Genomic DNA, 24,920 nt, shown 5'->3' with positions numbered 1-24,920 from the left:
AGTCACTCTGGTGGTTTGCTGTGACAGCTGGAGGACTCCAGCTGTGGAGCGACAGGCTCCACAGCTGGAGTCCTCCAGCTGTCACAGCAAACCACCCAAGTTTATGAAGTGAGCAGCGCGATCGGCAGTACCGTCTCTCAGGTGTTTGCTGTGACAGCTCGAGTCCTCCACCCGTGAGCGCACATCAGGCCATGACTGAAGTGAGCCGCAGCTGGAGGACTCACGTGAAGGCATCGCCGATCTCCCGGCTCACTTCAGTAGCGGCCTGAACTGCAGTGAACCCGGCCATGACGTCATTGCTGCAACACCCGCCGTACTGCGGGACTCGTAGCTGTGACGTCAGGGGTTCACCCCAGTTCATTCTGGTCACTGCGGCGCCTGTCCACACTCACAGCTGGCAGCCATGCTGTATGACCGCTGGCTGTGACAGGACAGGGATGTAGCAGAGCTGGAAGCGTTGTGGGACCTCATGTGGATTACTTCGGACCTGGAGGGGTGTTTTGGGGGTTAATAAACTGGTGAAAGAGGGTGGCTTTTTATTTTATTTCAAATAAAGGATTTTTTTGGCTGTTTGTGGTTATTTACTTTCACTTAGATTAGACGCATGACATCACTAACCTATGGGCTGCTGCCATTAACTCCTTATTACCTCGACTGCCACCGCACCAGGGCAACGGGAAGAGCCGTGTCCAGTGCCAGAATTGGCGCATCTTATGGATGCGCCATTTCTGGAGCGGCTGTGGGCTGCTATTGTTAGGTTGGAAAGGGCCAAATAACGATGGCCATTCCCACCCTAATAATATCAGCCCCCATTTGTCTGCTGCACCTTGGCTGGTATTAGAAAAATGAGGGGATCCCACGTCATTTTTTGTTTTTAATAAATCAAATAATTAAAAAAAAGTGTAGGATCCCCTCTATTTTTCATAACCAGCAAAGGTACAGCAGAGAGCTGAGGGTTGCAGCCTGCAGCTGCTGCTGTTCCTGAGCTGCATATGAAATATGGGGGACCCTATGTTATTTTTTTTACCCCCCCAAAAAAATAAAAAAGCTAACCAAGCTGGCTATCCCTCTATCAACTATTCTATTATTTCTTTCTATGTATTATTTCTGTTTTCTTATTATCTAATCTATATGTTCTTATTATCTATCTCGCTATTCTTTCTATTTTTTCGATCTATCATCTATCTATCCATTAACCTTTCCTATCATATTTTGTTTATCCTTTTAAAAAACGCAATGACAAAAACGCACCAAAAAAACGCATCCAAAATTACACCTACATTACAAGCGTTTTTTGGGACATTTACAGGTTCTCTCTGACAAGGTGCAGTTTGGGTGCAGTTTGTGTGCAGAAAAAACTGCAGCGTGCGCATGTAGCCTAAGGCTATGTGCGCACGTTGTGTAATTGCATGCAGTTACGCTGCGATCTGCACCACAGCGTAACTGCATGCATCCTGCGCCCCCTGCACAATCTATGGAGATTGTGCAGAAGCCGTGCGCACGTGGCGTATTAGAGCGCAGCGCTTCGGCTGCTGCCCGAAGCGCGCGTTCTAAGAAGTGACATGTCACTTCTTTCCTGCGCTTTGCCTGCATCCCCTGCTCTGTCTATTGCAGGGGCTGCAGTCAGAGCGCATGGAATTGTTTTGTTTTTTTCTTATTACGGACTGTTTCTGCAGCGATTTGAAGCAATTTGTGTGCTCGTTAAATTGCTGCAGAAATTTCTGCAGGAACAGTATGCAACATGCGCACATAGCCTAATACAGCAGCTATAGGAGGCTAATGGCACAACATTGTAATGTAACACAAAATGCAACAATTATTTAACATTAATTGCATGCATTTAAGTGAGAAAAAAAATCAACCAAAAAAGTGGAGAACCCCTTAATTTAAAACTCCCTTAATTTATTGTCCGAAACATGTCTGTGTTCACAGACTCTAGGCATCTCGGGGATGTTTGTGCGAGATTTTTCTTTATATTAGGCTAGTTTCACACTTGCGTTGAACGGCATACGTAGCATTGCGTTGTGTGACGCATGTAACGGATGCTACGGATCGTACAAAATAACGCAATCCGTTATAGGTTTTTTTTCTTTACTTTACACATCGGCAGTTGTGTAAAGATGGATGCGTTAACGGAATCCGTCAAATGACTGATTCTAACGGAATCCGCGCACCATAGGCGTCCATTATAAAAACAACGGACACTGACAGAATCCTGCAGGTTGCGTTTGACATTCCTCAAGCGCAGAAAAACGCTACATGCAGCGTTCCAATCCGCCCGACAATCACGGACGCTCAGCGACAAAACAACTGATGCGCCGCGGGGCGGATGGAACGCAAGACCATCCGTTGCTATCTGTAGCTAATAGAAGTCTATCAGGAATAAAAACGGTTTCCTGCAACGGTTACCGTAATTCCTCAGGCTGCGGATAGCAATGGATGCCGCACCAACGCAAGTGTGAAAGCAGCCGGAATCTCACTGGACCCGTGACGGCTGCTCTTCTAAAGACTGATGAGCTGACTAAGCCTATTTTTCTATATAACCCCCTTCATTACACGCTGCGTATGGACAGGATTACACTATACCCAATTTGTTGTGTGGGGTTTTTTGCACAAAAAAATACCCTTTTTAAAACCATTATGTTTTGGCTAAATTCACTTTATTTGTCGCCACTAAAAAAAACAAAACTATAGGTTAGATATCGCGGGATTATGGGTTTGTTTTTTTTCTCAGCCCTCAAATGGCTATGACAGAAAAATAAAAAAGTGATGGCTCTGGGAAGAAGGGGAGGAAAAACAAAAATGGAAACTGGTCCAGGGAGTGAAGGGGTTAAAGAAAGAAAAAACAAAATGACGACTGTGGAGAGTCACGAAGAGAAAGGTAACGGGATTGCGACAGATGCTGTGTGGTGCATGGGTTACGGCGGCGGCACGGTGTGTCCGCTCACTGCTCCCGGCCATTCCCCGGGCAGCACGACTCCTGTATTTGATTCTCCTCGCAGTTTGTCGGAATTTACGACGCGCGAAGCGAAGGCGCCATTCACTGCTTTACGTCACCGCAGGGTCTGCTGCTCCACCAATAGCAAGTTGCCGGGGCGGGGCTGGATGGTGGCGGGAAGTTTACGGGGTCTGCATTGTAGGGATTCCGGAAGGGTCCGTTACCGATTCCAGCTGAGATTTCCGGTCAGGCCCGGGTCCAACCGCACGGGTCCTGCGCCCCAGCTGCCATGGATAACTTCCAGAAGGTGGAGAAGATTGGGGAGGGCACGTACGGGGTGGTGTACAAAGCTCGGAAACCGGGAGACCGGGGAGGTGGTGGCGCTGAAGAAGATCCGCCTGGACACGTAAGTGCAGACACTGCGAATCAATGTAATCAAGGGGAACTACAAGTAGGAGCATGCTGTGTGCGCCATGGTGAGGGCTGTGTCCTGCAACGTGTTAACCTGCGCCAGAAATAAGCAACCTGAGTAATTACCGCCCCGCCGCGTATCCCCTCCCCGGGCCCTGCATGTCCCCCCCCCCTCCTTCCCCGGGCCCTGCATGTCCCCCCCCTCCTTCCCCGGGCCCTGTGCGTTCCCCCCCCCCTTCCCCGGGCCCTGTGCGTTTCCCCCCCCCCCCTTCCCCGGGCCCTGTGCGTTTTCCCCCCCCCTTCCCCGGGCCCTGTGCGTTTCCCCCCCCCCCTTCCCCGGGCCCTGTGCGTTCCCCCCCCCCCCTTCCCCGGGCCCCTGTGCGTTCCCCCCCCCCCCTTCCCCGGGCCCTGTGCGTTCCCCCCCCCCCCTTCCCCGGGCCCTGTGCGTTTCCCCCCCCCCTTCCCCGGGCCCTGTGCGTTTCCCCCCCCCTTCCCCGGCCCTGTGCGTTCCCCCCCCCCCCTTCCCCGGGCCCTGCGTGTCCCCCCCCCCCCCTTCCCCGGGCCCTGCGTGTCCCCCCCCCCCCTTCCCCCGGCCCTGCGTGTCCCCCCCCCCCCCTTCCCCGGGCCCTGCGTGTCCCCCCCCCCCCTTCCCCGGGCCCTGCGTGTCCCCCCCCCCCCCTTCCCCGGGCCCTGCGTGTCCCCCCCCCCCCCCCTTCCCCCGGGCCCTGCGTGTCCCCCCCCCCCCCCCTTCCCCGGGCCCTGCGTGTCCCCCCCCCCCCCTTCCCCGGGCCCTGCGTGTCCCCCCCCCCACCCTTCCCCGGCCCTGCGTGTCCCCCCCCCCCCCTTCCCCGGGCCCTGCGTGTCCCCCCCCCCCCCCCCTTCCCCGGGCCCTGCGTGTCCCCCCCCCCCCCCTTCCCCGGTGCCCTGCGTGTCCCCCCCCCCCCCCCCTTCCCCGGGCCCTGCGTGTCCCCCCCCCCCTTCCCCGGGCCCTGCGCGTCCCCCCCCCCCCCCCCTTCCCGGGCCCCTGTTTGATCGTGTACATTTAAAAATATTGAGGTATAAATATGGATGTCACAAAGATATAAATTACTGACAGATGAAATATGGATGAAAATCGTCCAAGTTTAGCCCCCAGCCTTAAGCCGCGTTCTCCTATACCAGAAGTCTCAAACACGCGGGCCGCATGCGGCCCCCTGAGGCTACTTGTGGCCCACAGGCCCCCCTAGCACAGAGGAGCTGTCTGCACTATACCAATGGCTGCCGCCCGCCAATCAGATGCAAGGAGGTGACGTTGCCCCTGTGAAGTCACCTCCTTGCATCTGATGGCGGGCGGCAGCCCTTGGTACAGCGAGGACAGCTCCTCTGCGCGTTACCACAAATGAGTAAGCTGTAGTAAAGTCCTGCCCGGCGCCGACCCTCAGTCTAGAGCCGCGATCGGCATGGGCCGCAACACGTAGGTAAGGTACATGCCCACGATCAGGACCCGCTGTGTCCTGCACGCGGCGGGTCCTGACCTGCGGGGCTACAAGTCTCCTCCACGGGAGGCCGCTGCAGCCCATGCACGCAATTGGGGTTCGGGGCGCTGCGGTCTCCTCGCTGTGTTTTAACTAGGGAGGACGCATGTGGCTCTGCAGCAAAGAACTGACATGCTGCGGTGTCTGAAAGCCGCATCGCAGGCCAGTGTTTGCTGCGGGCCACACACGCACAGTTTTCTAGAAATCCCATCCACTCTGCTTGTACTGTACATCAGTGTTTTGGTCACAGCTGAAACACACTGCCTCCAAAACACTGCTAACACTGATCATGGGCATGTAGCCTTGGAACGGAGGAAAGGTGAGGATATTTTTTTTTTTTTGCGTAAAGGATGGGCACAATACTACAAGGATGAGAACAGTACTACAGGTCACAATACTACAAGGATTGGCACAATACTGCAAGGATGAGCACAATACTACAGGGCACAATACCACAAGAATGGGTACAATACTACAGGGCACAATACCACAAGGATGAGTACAATACTACAGGGCACAATACCACAAGGATGAGTACAATACTACAGGGCACAATACCACAAGGATGGGTACAATACTACAGGGCACAATACCACAAGGATGGGTACAATACTACAGGGCACAATACCACAAGGATGGGTACAATACTACAGGGCACAATACCACAAGGATGGGTACAATACTACAGGGCACAATACCACAAGGATGGGTACAATACTACAGGGCACAATACCACAAGGATGAGTACAATACTACAGGGCACAATACCACAAGGATGAGTACAATACTACAGGGCACAATACCACAAGGATGAGTACAATACTACAGGGCACAATACCACAAGGATGGGTACAATACTACAGGGCACAATACCACAAGGATGGGTACAATACTACAGGGCACAATACCACAAGGATGGGTACAATACTACAGGGCACAATACCACAAGGATGGGTACAATACTACAGGGCACAATATTACAAGGATGGGTGTCGCGGGCGGTGGAGGGGACGCCGCGCTCTCCCACTGCTCGGGTCCGGCTGCTGCTGCGGCCTCTGCTGCTCGGTGGCTCGAGCGATGGGCCAGATCCCGGGGACTCGAGCGGCGCTCCTCGCCCGTGAGTGAAAAGGGGTTTGGTTTTGGGGGATTTATTGTCCGTGACGCCACCCACGGTTGTGGTGATTGTGTGGACACCACCGCTGCTCTGTATGGGGATCCTGGGAGTGATGGTATGGAGCAGCTAGATGTTGGCCCTCCCCTCCGTGGGTAGGGGGGTTGGTGGTCCCGGGGCCCGATGATGAAGAGTTAGGATGGTTGACAGGCGGGTTATGGGGTCTGTTGAGGTGCAGGGGCGCAGGGGCAGCGCTGTGCCGCGCGGCACGGAGGTACTCACTCAGCCCAAGGATGATGACACAGTTCACGGTAAACAAGCGGCTGGTTGGACGGCTCCCTCGGACGGCTGCGGTGTTGATGTTCCCTGCAAGTTAGCGGTGACTGTCTCTTTCCTGCACCTAAATACGGTTGTTGGTAGCGATGGATTCCCACCGGTAACCCGCTCCCCAGCTTGGATATGAGCCGGAGGAGCCCCTCTTTTGCCCGCTGGCACTGGCCCTGAGAAACTGGTGCCGTGGCGGTGTCTCTCCTTCACGGTTGGACGGTTGCCTTCAATCGGGACTTTGGCTGTTGGGAGACCCTTCACTAACGGATTTGGCAAATTCACGGCGACTCCTAGCCTTGCCGGGATCCGAAAGGCCCCTGCCAATGGTGCTGGCTTCTCTTCGTATACCGCTCCGGTACCCGCCGGGCCACCACCCGTCCACGGTCCTTTCGGCAACCTCCGATCAGCCTCTCCTGCAGACGGTCACCGCCATCTGCCAACCTTGCTGTCTCAGCCCGGGGCTAACACCCGGACCAACTTCAGGCTCTGTTGCTGTCACCTTGTCTTCCACTTTTACTCCTCTCTAGCTCCTCTACCACTTCACTCTAACTTCAACTTCAGCTCCAACTAATCTGCCTGGTTTTCCCGCCTCCAGGACTGTGAACTCCTCGGTGGGCGGAGCCAACCGCCTGGCCCACCCCCTGGTGTGGACATCAGCCCCTGGAGGAAGGCAACAAGGATTTTGTGTTCTGACCTTGGTGTTCCTGCAGGGAATGTGGGGTGTGTGGTGGTGTCATGACCTGTGACCCCTGGCTTGCCCAGGGCGTCACATTAGCACAATACTACAGGGCACAATACCACAAGGATGGGCACAATACTACAGAGCACAATACTAGAAAGATGGGCACAATACCACAAGGGTGTGGGCACTTTACTACAGGGCACACGGATGGGGGACATTACTACAAGATGTTGGCTAAGATTACTGTACGCTGCTAATTGTGAAACAATATTACAAGAAGGTGATAAAATGTAAAAAAAAGTCAAAATAAAGCATGACTTTTTTGCCATTAAAATTGCTTTTTTATATATAAACTTAACCAAACAAAAAAGTGCAGGTTTGTTATAATAATAAGCAAGAAAAAAATGTTCAAAAAAGTGATCCAAAGGTGCATAGAAAAAAACATGGAATCGTTAAAAACTGTCACTTTGTCCTGCAAAGAATGCGGCCCTCTGATTTTTTTTCTATATGAGGCCCATTCCCCAGCTGAGTTTGAGACCCCTGTCTTATACTGTTAATTTTATCCAACCGCTTTTCAGTCTTTTATATTACGCTGCCCTTGGTGGTGATATGCAATGCTGGTTTATGTATGAACCAGCCACCGGTTTCTATTTTCACTTAGGGGTGTACTCATTTTTGTTGCCAGCGGTTTTTACATTAATGGCTGTGTGTTTTATTATTTAGATGCCACCAAATTATAAAAGTTATACAAGCTGTACACTGACTACTTTTACATTGTTGTCCAATGAAAAAATAGAAATTACTCAAGTTTGTGATATACTGTATATAAACTTCAAAACCACACAAGACATTAAAAAATTGCACCATGTAGTGCCTGGTATGTGGAGCTTATTGTCCAACTTTCTATTAACCAAATAAATATACTGTATCTATAAAATAACAACATGATTAGACATGAGCAGACCCGTGGAAGTTCGCTTCAGCTGGACTTTAGATACCTGGACTTCACCTGAACCCCAATGGAAGTCACTGACTGGGCAGTTCAGGTCTTTGCCCACATGCAGCCAGCCATAGAATATGCCAAGACAGAATGTTTCCAGAGGTGGGTAAGGCTACTTTCACATCATAGTTTTTATTTAACTGCAGCTCAAATGGATTTTTTTGCCGCAAAGCCAGATCCTTTACAAATGCGTTGTCATTTCAATGCATTTGCAATGGAATCGCGGTCACTTGCGGTTGCATGCGGCACACACTGGATCTGGTGCTTTTTCGGTATTTCACCTTTTTCAAAAACGCTACTTGCAGCGTTTTTGTCCTCGGCCAAAATACTGCATTTCAATGGATCCGTTAGATTGCGGCGGTAGCTGCAATGTATTTCAATGAGCCGGATCCTGCTCTACCGGAAGTCACCGCATTCTGATAGACAGGATCCTGTTTTCTGTACTGCGCATGCCCAGAAAACAGCCTGGCAAGGTCAGTACAGAAATCTATCAGACGGAAGACCAGGATCATGGAGGGGTGAGAGGAAGTGATAAAGATGGAGTCCCTAAGTGTGTCTGTGTATTTATTTCTAATAAAGTGTTTTTTCTGTGTGGTGTCTTTTTTTTATTTTTTTTTAACCCTTTTATTGGAGATTCATAATGGCCGGGTCAAACTTGTCCCGACATTAAGAATCTCGGGCTTTATACCAGCTGGTAAAACAAAGTAGTTTTTAACCCCTTATTACCCAGCATGCCACACAGCACCAGGGCCGCTATAGGAGTTGGATACAGCGCCAAAAGATGACGCTTCAATGAAAGCGCCATTTTCTGGGGTGGCTGCCAACTGCTATTCTCAGCGGGAGGGGCCCAGAAAGCTTGGGCTACCCTGCGCTGCGGATTCCAATTCCCAGCTGCCTAGTTGTACATGGTTGGACACAAAAATTGGGCGAAGCCCATGTTTGTTTTTTTGTTTTTTTTTAACTCATGAAATTCATGAAATAATTTAAAAAAAGGCTTCCCTATATTTTTGGTTCCCAGCCGTGTAAAAATAGGCAGCTGGGGGTTGGGGGCAGCCCTTACCTGCCTACTATACCTAGCTAGCATACAAAAATAGGGCGAAGCCCATGTCGTTTTTTTAATTTTTTTTTGTTTTTTTTTTGTTTAGTTTTCGGGCAAAAAACTTTAAAAAGGGGCTTCCCTGGATATTCCGTTGCCAGTGAAGGTAACACCAAGCAGTGGGGGTTAGCAGCCAGTAGCTGCTTGGGTTACCCTTAGCAATAGAAAATGCAGCAGGAGCCTTCTTTTTTTTCTTTACCCCTAACCCTAGGGTTATGTGTTTTGGGGTTTTTGTTCATTAATTAAAAAACCACAAAAAACGATATGGGCTTCGCTTATCGAGCACCTGAGCATTTTACTGCTCGCTCATCCCTACTCCTGACCACACAGCCAGCAGAATAAGTAATCAGATTAGCCGACTCCAGTGTCGACAGATTACTTGTTCTGTGTCCCCCTGCATCCACCGCAGCGTGTACGGGCTGTGAGGTCAGCTGAGTTTGGCCGGCACAGGAGTCAGCTGATCTGAACTCCTGACCTCACAACCCGCACACTCTGTGATGGATGCGGGGGGGGACACATAACAAGTAATGGTCCGACACTGGAGTCAGCTGATCTGATAACTTGTTCTGCTGGCTATGAGGTCAGTTCAGCTGAGTTCAGATCAGCTGACTCCAGTGCCAGCCGAACTCAGCTGACATCACAGCCCGCACACATGAATGCAGCGGGACACAGAACAAGTAATCGGCCGACGCTGGAGTCAGCTGATCTGAACTGACCACACAGCCGTCACACGTGATCAGCAACAGGCAGTGACTGCTGTTAACCTGCACCCATCGCAGCGTGTGCGGGCTGTATGGTCAGGAGTTCAGCTGACTCCAGTGCCGGACAATAAATTCTGTGTCCTGCTGCATCCATTGCAGCAGCAGCCATAAAAAGTAGAAGGATCCGGTAAAATAACAAATGTGGTTGCATGCGTTGCACATTTAATACACAGGATCGGGTCATATGCGGTTCTTTTTTTTGCCTACAAAAAAAAAAACTGCTGATGTGAAAGTAGCCTAAGCGGAGTTTCCCTTCTCCCACCCCACCCTTTTTTTTTTTTTTTTTTATGTGCACACTACACCCAATCACACTTGTTACCCCCAGTGCAAGCCGTTAAGACACTGCAAGAGGCTCGCACTGTGCTGATCACCGAGCGTTTTGAGTACAGTGATGCTCACGCAAGTGGTTTGTCTACATAATGCGCCCGAAATACGAACCCAAACTGTTTGTTTTGTTTTTTTGTAAAGTCTGTGTTTGGCACAAACACCAAACCTTGGGTTCGCTCATTTCTAGTTGTGAGGTCATCCCAATTTTTTTGTAACCAGTAAAGTAGACAATTGAGAGCTAATATCAGGCTGGGGAGATCCATGGTCGCTGGGCCGTCTTGGCAATGGGAGTAATGATGTTTGGGGTTGTCACCTGTGAAGTGTCCAAAAATACAGCTGCAATTGAGCACTGGTGGTAGTAATTGAGATCTATTTGAGACACCCCCCCCCCCCCCCCATTACTAACACAGTAATAAAAAGGAGTAAAGACAAAATCCCTTTCGGCGCTTCCGGAGGATAAATGGATTATCAGTGCAAGTTTGCGACAACTTCAAGAACAAGAGTTTATTAAGGGTTCAATAAAAAACGGACAATTACGGACAACGCGTTTCAGCTAACAAAAGCCTTCATCAGGTGTAGTAAACTACACCTGATGAAGGCTTTTGTTAGCTGAAACGCGTTGTCCGTAATTGTCCGTTTTTTATTGAACCCTTAATAAACTCTTGTTCTTGAAGTTGTCGCAAACTTGCACTGATAATCCATTTATCCTCCGGAAGCGCCGAAAGGGATTTTGTCTTTACTCCATTACCCACGTGGGAGCACCCGTTCAGGACTCTCATTGTTTTTCCCGAGGATTCGTGCTGCATACTGGAGGATTAATAAGAGAGTTGATCCACTAAACGGATCATACTAGCGAAAACAGAAGAAATCTGCACGGTGAGTGTAAAATTCGTATGATCATACAATCTGTGTTTCCATACATCTACACTTAGATTTGGCGCCCCGTTGTTCTCTTCTTTTTTTCTTTCCTTTATACAGTAATAAAAAGGGAAAAGACACAAATACTTTATTGAAATAAACGCTCCCCAACACTTTTACTCGATCACCACTTTATTTACAAAAAAAAAAACAGCGCAGGTCCGACGTCCACTGAATCCGATGTACACAGCTTGTGTAACCTCATTCTAACGCTCCATAGGCTTTGACAACAGCCACTTCCGGGACACGCTGTGTGAGACTCGGCGACTGAACAGCAATAACGTTAGTGATGTCCCACTCTTCAGAGTCGCAGAGTCTCGTGCAACGTGACTCAGAAGTGGCTGTTGGCAAAGCCTATGGAATGTCAGAACCAGGATTTGGTGGACTACGTCGGATTCGCATTGGATTTTTTTTCTTTTGATTTAATAGTCTTGTTCACACAAGAGAAAGTGTCTGTTTTTTATTTTTGTGTCTTTTGGGTTTTTTTTTCCTTTTGTGGACCACGTTGGATTTGATGGACTACGTCAGACCTGCCTGGGATTTTTAATATATAGGGCATTTGGAAGAGCCACAGTGAAGTACCAGAACTGGTGCATCTCGTAATACTCCACTTCTGAGGAGGCTGGGGGCTGCTATTTTCAGGCTGGGAATGGCCCAATAACCATGGACCTTTCCACCTTGATGATATCGGCTCACAGCTCAGCTGTCTGCTTTAACTTTTCTGGTTACAAAAAATGCAAGGGATGCCCTATGTTGTGGGTTGGTTTTTTTCCCCATTTATTTATTGGGTTAATACAATGCTGGACAGAAAGCTCCACATGCCAGGCACAAAAGGGTGTGATTTTATAATGTCTTGTGTGCTTGTGAAGTTATGTATCTGCAGGATATCGATCTTTCTATTATCTTTGCACATCTTTAACACATAAAAATGTAATTTATTGAACGCTTTTAGATCTGGGACAAGTCACACGGATGGCAAATGAATGTCATCTGTGTGCGGTACATATTGGCCAATTGACTTCTATGGGTCTGTGTGATTTGTGCTGCCAATAAAAAAACGGACATGTAAGTAGCGCCATAAATTATAATGGGTACATGTATATACGTGGCTCCGGTAAGTGTGAAAGCGAATGCCACATTTACTGGAAACACAAGATTAAAAGATGAAGTGTTATGTCAGTTTGTGTGGGGCATTTACTCATTAATGATCATGAAGGTATTGTCCTATTTTGTTCTGAAGATCAGACTCTGCCATCATAGTCTATGGGGAGCCATATAAGGGTCTGTGCGCACTGGGTAGAGGTGTTTCTTAAGCAAAATATGCACCCTCTGGCAGAATTCCGCACCTGCGGCAAAGAAACGCAACGGATTTGCAGCGGCTTTGTCCCTGCTGTTTTTAACCATTATCAATGGCAAAACTGCAGGTACCTGCGGAAATGAAGCGACATGCTGCTTCTTTTTGCTGCAGAAATTCTGCAGCAAAACCTGTAGGGAAAAAAAACGTAGTGTACGCACAGCAATTTTTATTTCTCATAGATTTTGCTGGGGAAGGACTATGAACACTATGAACAAAAAACGCACCTTTTCTGCTGCAAAAAAAACGCAGTGTGCGCACAGGGCCTGAAAGGGAAGGAACATAGAAGACACATTGCACTTCAGTTTTCTATCAGTTTTATTTATTTTTTTACTGATCCATTAAGAGTCAATGAATACAAATATAAGCCCTAGTCCCGGATCAACCGTGCAGCTAAAAAAGATACAGATACTGCAGGACACTTCATTATAGACAGCGGCACCTGGCGATTACACTCACCCGACACCGAGCAGAGGACCTGCAGTGATCTCTCACACACACACACACACACACACACACACACACTCACACTCACACACATCTCACACACAAACATCGCCTCACACGCAAACAACAAGTCACACACACAAACATCGGATTGCATACACACTCACCTCATCCAGTGACACCGATCTCTTCTCGCCGGGAGAATCCTGAGAGGCGGTGCAGCGCGACAAACAGGACCTGTGGCGAGACACGTGACTTGCTCTCATTCGCTGCTGCCGTAAGTGCTGGATGTGATGTGATGTGTGTGTGTGTGTTTGCGATCGGCTGTGTATCTGCGATCGGCTGTGTGTATCTGCGATCGGCTGTGTGTATCTGCGATCGGCTGTGTGTATCTGCGATCGGCTGTGTGTATCTGCGATCGGCTGTGTGTATCTGCGATCGGCTGTGTGTATCTGCGATCGGCTGTGTGTATCTGCGATCGGCTGTGTGTATCTGCGATCGGCTGTGTGTATCTGCGATCGGCTGTGTGTGATCTGCTGTGTCTTGTGTGTAATCTGCTGTGTGTATCTGTGATCGGCTGTGTGCCTGCGATCTGCTGTGTGTGATCGGCTGTGTGTCTGATCGGCTGTGTGTCTGATCGGCTGTGTATCTGATCGGCTGTGTATCTGATCGGCTGTGTATCTGATCGGCTGTGTATCTGATCGGCTGTGTATCTGATCGGCTGTGTATCTGATCGGCTGTGTGTGCCTGCGATCTGCTGTGTGTGATCGGCTGTGTATATCTGTGATCTGCTGTGTGTCTGTGTGTGATCTGCTGTGTGTGTCTGGGATCTTCTGTGTGTGTCGGCTAGCAGCAGGGTAGGACGGTGTGCAGCACCGACCGGAGATCACAGGAGGACCTGGGAACCATGCAGACGTCCTGGTCTGGTGAGTATGAGTCTCCTGGGAAGTGGGGGGTCTGCTTTTTTGGGGCGTAAACTTACCCCCAACCGTGTTTCTCCAAGAATAAGACCTCCTCCAAAAATAAGCCCTAGCGCTTTTTTGGGGGCAAAAAAAATATAAGACTGTCTTATTTTTGGAAAAACACGGTAGTTGGATATGTGACTTGTTTTTTCCGTCATGTCGCACATCCGGCTGCTAAACAGCTCTGTGCCTTCTTTGTCCGAGCTTCCTTTTGACTGTAGTACACAGTAACTCAATCCTTTTGTGCTCTTTGGCTAATTCCTTTTCCATTACAAGACATGCTAATGTCATAATTTATTTATTCTTTTGCTGGCTCTTTCTAATATAATGTGAAATGTTATTGCAAGAGTCAAAATGTCATAGGAAGATTTTATCTAAGGTAATTTTCAGTGCACCATCTGTTACTGGTCACATACAGCAGCATGTATGTTTCACATAGGTCTTCTTTAAATTTTGCATTTTTTTGCATTAGCAAAAACTAGTTGATCCAAAAGGAAACATAATTAAGTGCTTATATGGTAGCGTATTTTGGCCAGACTTTTGATAAAACCTGTACACATTGGCATATTATTCAACTAGATTGAGAAATCTTGACCATTCACGTTTTTGGTAAATTTAACAATGAAACAGGTGGGCAGACATGCCTTTGTCAGAACCCTTATTTTCTATCTTCGGTATCTCGCCCATCTTCTCAAAACGTCCTTTTACTTGGTGACCTTTATGACCAGAACATGCTGTTATCTTTCAATTGCTTGAGAAATAAGTATGGTGTGCCGAAATGCCAAGATATCTTCAATTAAGGGCCACTCTCCAATCACAATTGCACAAAATGGTATGGTGACCATATCTACTTTCCTATTGATGGGTATTCTTAGAGGCTATCCACTATTTTTATATTGGTGGCCTATCCTTAAGATAGGTCATTGTCATATCAGCTGGGGCAAACAGGTGGCTGGAAATGCTCAGTTGCAGAGCTGCCCTGTCTTCTGATGGTGGCCACGGCCAAGTACTGCACATCTGCCTCCCATTCAAATCAATAGGAAGAGGATGTACAGTACCCGGTCGCTATCAGCTGACAGGGAAACTCGGGAACTGAGCATTTCCGGCAGCTGCCGATACCGAGAACAGCTGGTCAGCGGGGGTGTAGGGTGTCAAACCACGGCCAATCAGACTTTGACCTATCCTAAGGATAGGCCATCAATGTAAAAGTAGTGAACAATTCCTTTTAAGTGACAAGGCCTGCCAGGTTTTGTATCAGCCCTGTACACATACATTCTATCTGAAAGTGAAAGACAAGGGGGAGCTGTTTATTCCCATTTTTAATGGGGAGGACTAATAACAAATCATGTAATCCCCTCTTTACCCCCCCTCCCCCTCAGTGAACAATAAAATTACTCAAATATACAGTATTCACCAAGCCTACCTAACCTTATCAGCGTTGTACCTAATGGGTAGATTACCCTCTTCAGAATGTTTGCAGTGTCACCTTGAAAGCAGATTTCTGGCACATGGTTAGGGTATGTGCGCACTAGGCGTTTTTGCCGCGTTTTTAGCGGCGTTTTTTACCGCGTTTTTGTGCTGAAAACGCAGTGCCATTGCTTCCCCAGCAATGTCAATGGGTTTTCATAAGTGCTGTCCGCACACAGCGTTTTTTTTTAGCTGCGTTTTTGTGGTGACCACAAAAACGCAGCATGTCAATTATTTCTGCGTTTTCCACTGCGTTTTTCACTCATTGAATTCAATGAGATGTTAAAAACGCAATGAAAAACGCATATAGCCGCGTTTCTATGACTAAAAACGCAGCTATAAACGCAAGGGGTGGGTACTATAGTGACGTGTACAGGAAGAGGATTCCTTCTGCTGGTAAACGCAGAAGCATGAATCCTCCCGGTACCGTGACCGCTGCCTCCACCTCCCGTCCTGTGCATGTCAGCTCCGTGCGGCGCCATGTCTGGGCGGGAGGTGGAGGCAGCGGCGAAAACAAAAGTGAACAGTAGAAAAAAAAAATGTCATATATACTCACCTGTCTGCAGGGTCCCGCTGCCATGCCCGCTCCCATCTCCTCCCGGTCCCGCCGCTCTGGCTGTGTGCAGTCTCCCCGGGGCAGGACCTTGCTTGCAGGACCTGGCGGTGGATCACCTGATGCAGTCACCTGACGCATCAGCTGATCGTAGTCTCGCCGGCTTTTTCGCGCCCGGCCGGCTATCAGCTGATCCTGCCGTCAGGGGACTTCATCAGCTGATTACCGGCAGCTCATGCAGCGATCGGACGGGATCAGACTCCTGTCCAATCGATCGCTGCAGGAGCTGCCGGTAATCAGCACAGCACATAAGTGAGTATTATTTTTTTTTTTTCTACTGATGCATCAGCTGATTGTATAAAAGCCGATTATACAATCAGCTGATGTGTGATGGGATTCAGGCACTTGATCCTGACACATCATCTGATCGCTTTGCCTTCCAGCAAACCGATCAGATGGTATTGGATCCGGATTGGACGGCGCGGGACCCTGACCCAGGATTACTGCGGAGGGGGGGTTCTTTATTTCAATAAAGATGGAGTCACTAATTGTGTTGTGTTTTATTTCTAATAAAAATATTTTTCTGTTTTTTTTTTTTTTTTTATCTTTACTAGAAATTCATGGTGGCCATGTCTAATATTGGCGTGACACCATGAATTTCGGGCTTAGGGCCAGCTGATAATATACAGCTAGCCCTAACTCCATTATTACCTAGCTAGCCACCCGGCTTCAGGGCAGCTGGAAGAGTTGGATACAGCGCCAGAAGATGGCGCTTCTATGAAAGCGCCATTTTCTGGGGTGGCTGCGGGACTGCAATTCGCAGTGGGAGTGCCCAGAAATCTTGGGCACCCTGCACTGTGGATTCCAATCCCCAGCTGCCTAGTTGTACCCGGCTGGACACAAAAATTAGGCGAAGCTCACGTCATTTTTTTTTTTTTAATTATTTCATGAAATAATTAAAAAAAAAAAAAAAAGGGCTTCTCTATATTTTTGGTTCCCAGCCGGGTACAAATAGGCAGCTGGGGATTGGGGGCAGCCCGTACCTGCCTGCTGTACCCGGCTAGCATACAAAAATATGGCGAAGCCCATGTCATATTTTTTTTTTCTTTTTGGGCAAAAAAACTGCATACAGTCCTGGAAGGAGGATGCTGAGCCTTGTAGTTCTGCAGCTGCTGTCTGCTCTCCTGCATACAATGAACATTTTGAAGAAGGAAATGACATCAGACAGACCTTTTTTTTCATCAACAATCTTTAATGGCATTGTGCAGTGAGCAAAAACGCAGCAAAAAACGCACCAAATCGCGGCAAAACGCATGCGTTTTTGCCGCGTTTTTTAGCCGCGGGTGCGTTTTTTGAGACAAAAACGCACATAAAAGCGCAGCGTGAAAAAAACGCCTAGTGCGCACATACCCTTAATCTCTCCTGGCAAAGTATAGTCACCTTTTTTCCTCCCAGATATCCATTCCTGTTCCACTAGATCCTAAAGATGTTTGTTTAGGCTAGTAGAGGAGGAAATATGGAGTCATCATACCAAAATCTTACTTGGATAAACTTTAGTTCTCGCTAGGAAATTGATAGCTGAGGGCCTGGGTTAATTTTGTGAATACAATAATTACATATTCAGTAATATCATATCATAATAATCAGTGTAGTATAATAGAGGACGCCCTCAGAAATTTGATAAGGAACGGGACACATGGAACATATCGGCACAGACGGTCTTTCACAATTGAGGTATCATTTATACTACTAGTTATAGGTTACATATAGTTTCAACTCTGAGATGTCAGTGGGAATGTTACAGTGGGCAGCAAAAGGTTTGTGGTTTTAGTGTTGTTGTTAGGCTATGTGCGCACTAGAGCTTTTTACCTGCGGATTTACCCGTGGATTTGCCCCGGAAATTTCTTGAGAAATGTCTGCAATCTTTGTGCAGACATTTCCCATGAAATTCAATGAGAAAAAAAAATAGCTGTGCGCACTGTGCGGATTTTTCTCAAGAAAATTTCTTGAGAAAATGTGCATGTCCATTAATTTCCGCAGGTACCTGCGGTATTCCGGGGGTATTCCGCAGGTAGCAATGATGTGCGGTATACCACCGGAATAGCCGCGAATTACCTGCGGGAATGCTCATCGCTGCCTGCGGTTTTGCAGGAAGCTATGTCATTATGCCAGGAAGAGGAGGCGGAGCAGAGTAAACACAGACGTCGCACTCCCTGGACGCCGCACAGAAGCACTTCCGTGCGACCTCCAGGTGCCCGTGCAGTCTGTGTCCTGCTCCGGCCTCGCGGCTGCCTGCACTGCAGGGTGTCAGTGTCTGCCCGCAGTGTCAGCAGCCTGTCACGCGGCAGCGCAGGCAGACACTGACATCCTGCAGTGCTGGGAGCCGCGGGGATGACGATCGCTGCTGTCAGGAGGTGAGATCATTACCTGCTGTGACGATCTCCTGCCTCCTGACGTCACCGCAGTCACTGCTGTCTATGCCCGTCTCGCGAGCGGCCCGAGACTGTCACTAGCGGTGACGTCACGGGCTCTCGCGATACTTCTGACAACGCGGCGGGCATAGAAGTCAGTGACAGCGCTGACGTCAGCAGTACAGGAGATGATCACAGAAGGTAATGATCTCATCTATGCTCCTGATGGCAGCGCTCGTCATCCCCTGCAGTGACCTGAGCTGACCTATTGATGTTAGCTCAGGTCACTGCATTGCTCTCCCAGCCAATGGGGAACATTCTGTTCTTCATTGACTGGGACAGCGACTATGGTATGGATCGCCGTGCCCCCCCCCCCCCCCTTATTGGATTACGCCAGACGTGGAATTGATTGTGCTCTTTTCAATAAATTGGTTAAAGAGGGAATGTTTTGGGGAGTGTTTTTTCAAATAAAACTTTTTTTGTTGTCTATTTTTTAATTATTACTGACTGGGTTGGTGATGTCGGGTATCTGATAGACGCCTGACCTCACCAACCCCAGGGCTTGATGCCAGGTGACATTACACATCTGGCATCAACCCCATATATTACCCCGTTTGCCAACGCACCAGGGCGCGGGATGAGCTGGGGCAAAGCGCCAGGATTGGCACGTCTAATGGATGCGCCACTTCTGGGGCGGCTGCGGCCTGCTATTTTTAGGCTGGGGAGTGTCCAATAACAGTGGACCTCCCTAGTCTGAGAATATCAGACCCCAGCTGTCCACTTTACCTTGGCTGGTGATCCAATATGGGGGGGACCGCACGTTTTTTGTTTTAAATTATTTATATAATTTAAAATAACAGCGTGGGGTGCCCACTGTTTTGGATTATCAGCCAAGGTGAAGCTGCCAGCGGTGGTCTGCAGGCTGCAGCCGTCTGCTTTACCCTAGCTGGCTACAAAAAATGGGGGGACCTCACGTCGTTTTTTTTTAATTATTTATTTATTTTATGGCTAAATACAAGGCTAAGCACCCTTTAGTGCCACATGAAAGTCACTAAAGGGTGCCAGCTTAGAAAATGCAGGGAGGTGGAACATTATATAGGTTTTTCTCATCTATCTATCCCTCTATCTATCTATCCATCTATCCCTCTATCTATCTATCTATCTATTCATCTATCTATCTATCCCTCTATCTATTCATCTATCCATCTTTCCCTCTATTCATTATGTCTATCGATTATCTTTATTATTTATTGCAGGGACAAACCTGCGGTAAATCTGCGGCAAAACCGCATGCGGATTTGGTGCGGATTTTTTCCGCAGGTCCGGAAATCTTTCACTGGCAGAAGTTTCTCAAGAAATTTTCTTGAGAAACTTCACATTTCTAGTGCGCACATAGCCTTAGGCTATGTGCCCACAATGCGTTTGTCCCTGCAGAATTTTCTGCAGCGATTTGACAGCACACGTGCACTTCAAATCGCTGCAGAAACACTGCGTAATGAATACAGTGAAAAAGCCGATTTCATGCGCTCTGGATGCAGCCCCCACCATAGAGCGGGACCTGCATCCAAAGCACACGGAATAAGTGACATGTTGCTTTTTAGAACGCAGCGATTTGGCAGCATGCAAATCGCTGCGTTCTAAAACGCAACATGCTCTTGGATTATGCACAATCTTCATAGATTGTGCTGGGGATGCATGCAGTTACGCTGCAGTGTAATATGCAGCGTAACTGCATGGAAATATGCAGCTTGGGCACAGAGCCTTAGATCACTGATTAGTTTAGTTTAAGTTCTGAGCTTGTACTTCAGGTTTGACGACAGAAGAGTAACACTGGTTTCACATCGTTTTCCTGCCGCACTCACAGATCCGGCTCAAGGACAGTACAGTGCATTAAAGTTCACTGGCAAGCTCCGCGCACATGCGGTCATGTGACCGGAGCATGTGACCATGTCTTGCCGCACTGTCTGTGAACTGTATTGTACTGTACTGCCCTTATGCCGGATCCGGCAGTGCTGCAGAATACCGCTGATGTGTTTGTGCCCTAACTTGTAAATTGTTCCACTGTTCCTTCAACAGAACATGGGCTTTAATTGACTTGCTAAAATCAAGCTATGTTAATATCCGTGTACCCGAGCAGCTCCTTTTAGGAGCGCGTGTGTGTGCGTGTGCGTGTGTGTGCGTGTGTGTGCGCGCGTGTGCGTGCGTGTGTATAATATATATATATATATATATATATATATATATATATATATATATATATATATATATATATATATATATATATATATATATATATATATATATATATATATAATAATTATACTCTAAATCCATGAGAATAATAAGTACTTGATACACTGCCGATTTTGCACGTTTTCTCACCTACACTGCAGATCAAGCTTATAGAACACACAATTTCTTAAATGTTGCAGTCATTGTGTTGTCCTATACAATTCTATTCTAACATGAGTAAACTAGCAGTATTTTAAGCTTATTTCATAAATTTTTTGAGCTAAATGAAAAAGAACACTGATCAAAATTAGAGAACACTTTCAGATACTGCAAGTTTTTGGTGTTAATCTGGCACCTGGTGCTGATTTCCTTAATTATCTGACAAACCCTATTTAACTGGCAGCCTAACTTTACAGTTTGCACTGAATTTGCAAAAATGGTTTACCGTTCCAAAGTAACTGCCTTCTGGCAGCAGCTTGACCAGATAAAGTCCAAAGGGGTGACCCTATCAGCCATAGCAAGAGAAGTTGTTAGGTCCAAGTCTGTGAATTCGAGAATATTGCTTCTTTACAACATGGCAAACGCTTTCAAGCCCCCCAAGAAGGCTGGTTGCCCTCAAAAGACAAATGTAAGAGAGGACAGGATAATGCGGAGAAACTCCAAGGGTAATCATTTCAACACTGCAGGTGGAATTGCTCACCAGTTCAGGGTAAGGATCTGTCTCGTCATACAGTGTCACAACGTTTAAGAGCATATCAACTGAAAGCCCACTCTGCACTGACCAAACCTTTCATTAGCAGAAAAAAAATCAAAGGCTAGACTCTCCTTTGGTGAGGATCATGTTGTGTGGACATAGAAGTGGTTCACAGTTAATTTTAGTGATGAAAGCAAGTTTAATTTATTTGGGTCTGATGGGAAACCTTATGTTCATCGACAAAGTAGGGAAAGACTGAACCCAAAGTGTGTTAAGAAGTCAGTGAAAGGTGTTTAGGGAATGTTTTCTGCAGCAGGAATTGGCCATCTCGTACAGCTACATGGCAGAGTGAAGGCAAATGTGTATCAGAACCTTCTTCAACAACATGTAGTTCCTTACTTGTGTTCATCACTCAATCGGCCAAGAAATTTCATGCAGGACAATGCCCCGTCACACAGCAAAATGGGTAAAGCAGTTCCTTGAAATAGAAAATATTAAAACAATGAAATGGCCAGTCCAGAGTCCTGATCTAAACCCAATAGAAAACCTCTGGAAAATCTCAGCAAGTGTGAGAGACTAGTGATGCCCTGTGGCAGCAGACTTGCTGAAGTCATGTTGATAAACATTGCATCTTTTGTAAAACACTGTTCTAGTGGCATGGTGTACCCCTTACAAAAAAAACCTTCAAATTTCAAATGTTGATCAATGTAGATTACATTATTTCTGGAATAAAGCAAGTGATCATACATTGTTCTCTAATTTTGATCTCCAGTGTACAAAGAATGGACAAGTCTGTAATTTGTATCTTGGGTACACTTTAACTGTGACAAGACAGAATCACCCTAAAAATCCAGAAAATCACATTGTATGGTTTTTAAATAATTTGTATTTTATTGCATAAAATAAGTATTTGATACATTATAAAACAGACCTTCATATTTGGTACAGAAACCTTTGTTTGCAATTAGAGATCAGACATTTTTTTTTTTTTTTGTAGTTTTTGACCAAGTTTGCATACAATGCAGCAGGGATTTTTGCCCAGTCCTTCATACAGATCTTCTCCCAGATCTTTCAGGTTTCGGGGCTGGGCAACATTGTTTCACCTCCCTCCAAAGATTTTCTGGAAATGTTCTGGAGACTGGATAGGCCACTCCAGGACCCTGAAATGCTTCTACGGAGCCACTCCTTTAGTTGTCTTGGCTGAGTGCTTTAGGTCATTGTCATGCTGGAAGACCCAGCCACGTCCCATCTTCAATACCCTTACAGACTGAAGGAGGTTGTTGGCCAAAAACGTGCGATACATGACCCCATCCATCTGGCCTTCAATACGATGCAGTCGTCCTGTCCCATTTGCAGAAAAGCACCTCCAAAGTATGATGTTTCAACTCCAATGCTTCATGGTTGGGATGATATTCTGGAGGTTGTACACATCTTCTTCCTCCAAACACAGCGAGTGGAGTTGATACCAAAATGTTGTATTTTGGTCTCATCTGACCACTTGACCTTCTCCCATGCCTCCTCTGGATTATACAGTTGGTCATTGGTGAACTACAAACGGACCTGGGCATGGGCTGGTGTGAGAAGGGTGATCTTGGATGCCCTGCAGGATTTTAATCTATGACAGTGTAGTGTGTTACTAACGGTAATCCTTGAGACTCTGGTCCCAGCTCTCTTCAAGTGATTGACCAGAACCTCCCATGTAGTTCTGGGCAGACTCCGGACTTTCTCAGAATCATCTTTACTCCATGAGGCAAGATTTTGCATGGAGCCGCAGTCCGAGTAAGATTGACTGTCATCTTGTGTTTCTTTCATTTTCTAATAATTACGCTAACAGTTGCCTTTTCACCAAGCTTCTTACCTATTGTTCTGTAGCCCATTTCAGTCAGGTCTACAATTTTGTCCCTGGTGTCCTTAAACAGCTCTTTGGTCTTGGCCATTGCGGAGAGGTTGGTGAATGATTTGTGTGTGTGGAAAGGTATCTTTTAATACAGGTAACAAGTTGAAACAGGTGTAATTAATACAGGTAACGAGTGAGGAGTGTAGGAGGGCTTCTTAAAGAAAAAAATAACGGGTCTATGAGAGCCAGAATTCTTGCTGGTTGGTAGGTTATCAAATATTTCATGCAATAAAATAAGTTATTTAAAAATCATACAATGTGATTTTTTTTTTTTTCTTGGTTTTTATTTTTAATATTCTGTCACTGGTGAAGCGTACCTACAATAAAATTACAGACCTCTGTAGCTGTGAAAACGTGCAAAATCGGCACTGTATCAAATACCCCTCCCCCCAACTATACGGTCATATGAAAAAGTTTGGGCACCGCTATTAATGTGAACCTTTTTTCTTTATAACAATTTGGGTTTTTGCAACAGCTATTTCAGTTTCATAAATCTAATAACTGATGGACTGAGTAATATTTCTGGGTTGAAATGAGGTTTATTGTTTTAACAGGAAATGTGCAATCCGCATTTAAACAAAATTTGACCGGTGCATAAGTATGGGCACCTCAACATAAAACGGACATTAATATTTTGTAGATCCTTCTTTTGCAAAAATAGCAGCCTTCAGTCACTTCCTGTAGCTTCTAAGGAGTTCCTGGATGAAGGTATATTTGACCATTCCTGTTTACAAAACAATTGATGGTCGCCGAGCATGGACAGCACGCTTCAAATCATCCCACAGATTTTCAATGATATTCAGGTCTGGGGACTGGGATGGCCATTCCAGAACATTGTAATTGTGTATGAATGCCTGAGTAGATTTGGAGCGGTGTTTTGGATCATTGTCTTGCTGAAATATCCATCCCCTACGTAACTTCAACTTCGTCACTGATTCTTGCACATTATTGTCAAGAATCTGCTGATACTGAGTTGAATCCATGCGACCCTCAATAACAAGATTCCCTGTGCCGGCATTGGTCACACAGCCCCAAAGCATGATGGAACCTCCACCAAATTTTACTGTGGGTAGCAAGTGCTTTTCTTGGACGCAGTGTTTTTTTGCCTCCATGCATAACGCCTTTTTGTATGACCAAACAACTCAATCTTTGTTTCATCAGTCCACAGGACCTTCTTCCAAAATGTGACTGGCTTGACCAAATGTGCTTTTGCATACCTCAGGCGACTGACTGTGGCGTGCTTGCAGAAACTGCTTCTTTCGCATCACTCTCCCATACAGCTTCTCCTTGTGCAAAGTGTGCTGTATTGTTGACCGATGCACATTGACACCATCTGCAGCAAGATGATGCTGCAGGTCTTTGGAGGTGGTCTGTGGATTGTCCTTGACTGTTCTCACCATTCTTCTTCTCTGCCTTTCTGATATTTTTCTTGGCCTGCCACTTCTGGGCTTAACAAGAACTGTACCTGTGTTCTTCCATTTCCTTACTATGTTCCTCACAGTGGAAACTGACAGTTTAAATATCTGAGACAACTTTTTGTATCCTTCCCCTGAACAACTACCGTATTTTTCACTTTATAAGACGCACTTTTGTTCCCCCAAATTTTGGGGGAAAGTAGGGGGTGCGTCTTATAATCCGAATATATGGGAGGGGGTGTGTGTATGTATATGTGTGTGTGTGTATATATATATATATATATATATATATATATATATATATATATATATATATATATATATATATATATATATATATATATATATATATATATATATATATTTGATCTCCTGCTCCCGCTCATATAATATGCACAGCCGC

The 24,920-nt window shown here is 46.8% G+C and overlaps 1 protein-coding gene across 1 annotated transcript in view; it reads left to right on the top strand.

Moving 5' to 3' along the window:
* Positions 1-3,139: 3,139 nt before the first annotated feature.
* The window catches only part of CDK2 (cyclin dependent kinase 2), an 82,793-nt gene continuing 61,012 nt past the window's right edge, over positions 3,140-24,920 (top strand). Inside the window, 2 exon segments of the mRNA XM_075334433.1 lie at positions 3,140-3,293; positions 3,295-3,344. Coding sequence (XP_075190548.1) covers positions 3,228-3,293; positions 3,295-3,344 — 116 coding nt within the window. The 5' untranslated portion in view covers positions 3,140-3,227.

This window comes from Anomaloglossus baeobatrachus, chromosome 2 (assembly GCF_048569485.1).
Source record: "Anomaloglossus baeobatrachus isolate aAnoBae1 chromosome 2, aAnoBae1.hap1, whole genome shotgun sequence".
NCBI classification, from domain to species: domain Eukaryota; kingdom Metazoa; phylum Chordata; class Amphibia; order Anura; family Aromobatidae; genus Anomaloglossus; species Anomaloglossus baeobatrachus.
The sequence above is the reverse complement of the archived record's forward strand: the minus strand, read 5'-3'. Positions and strand labels throughout refer to the sequence as shown.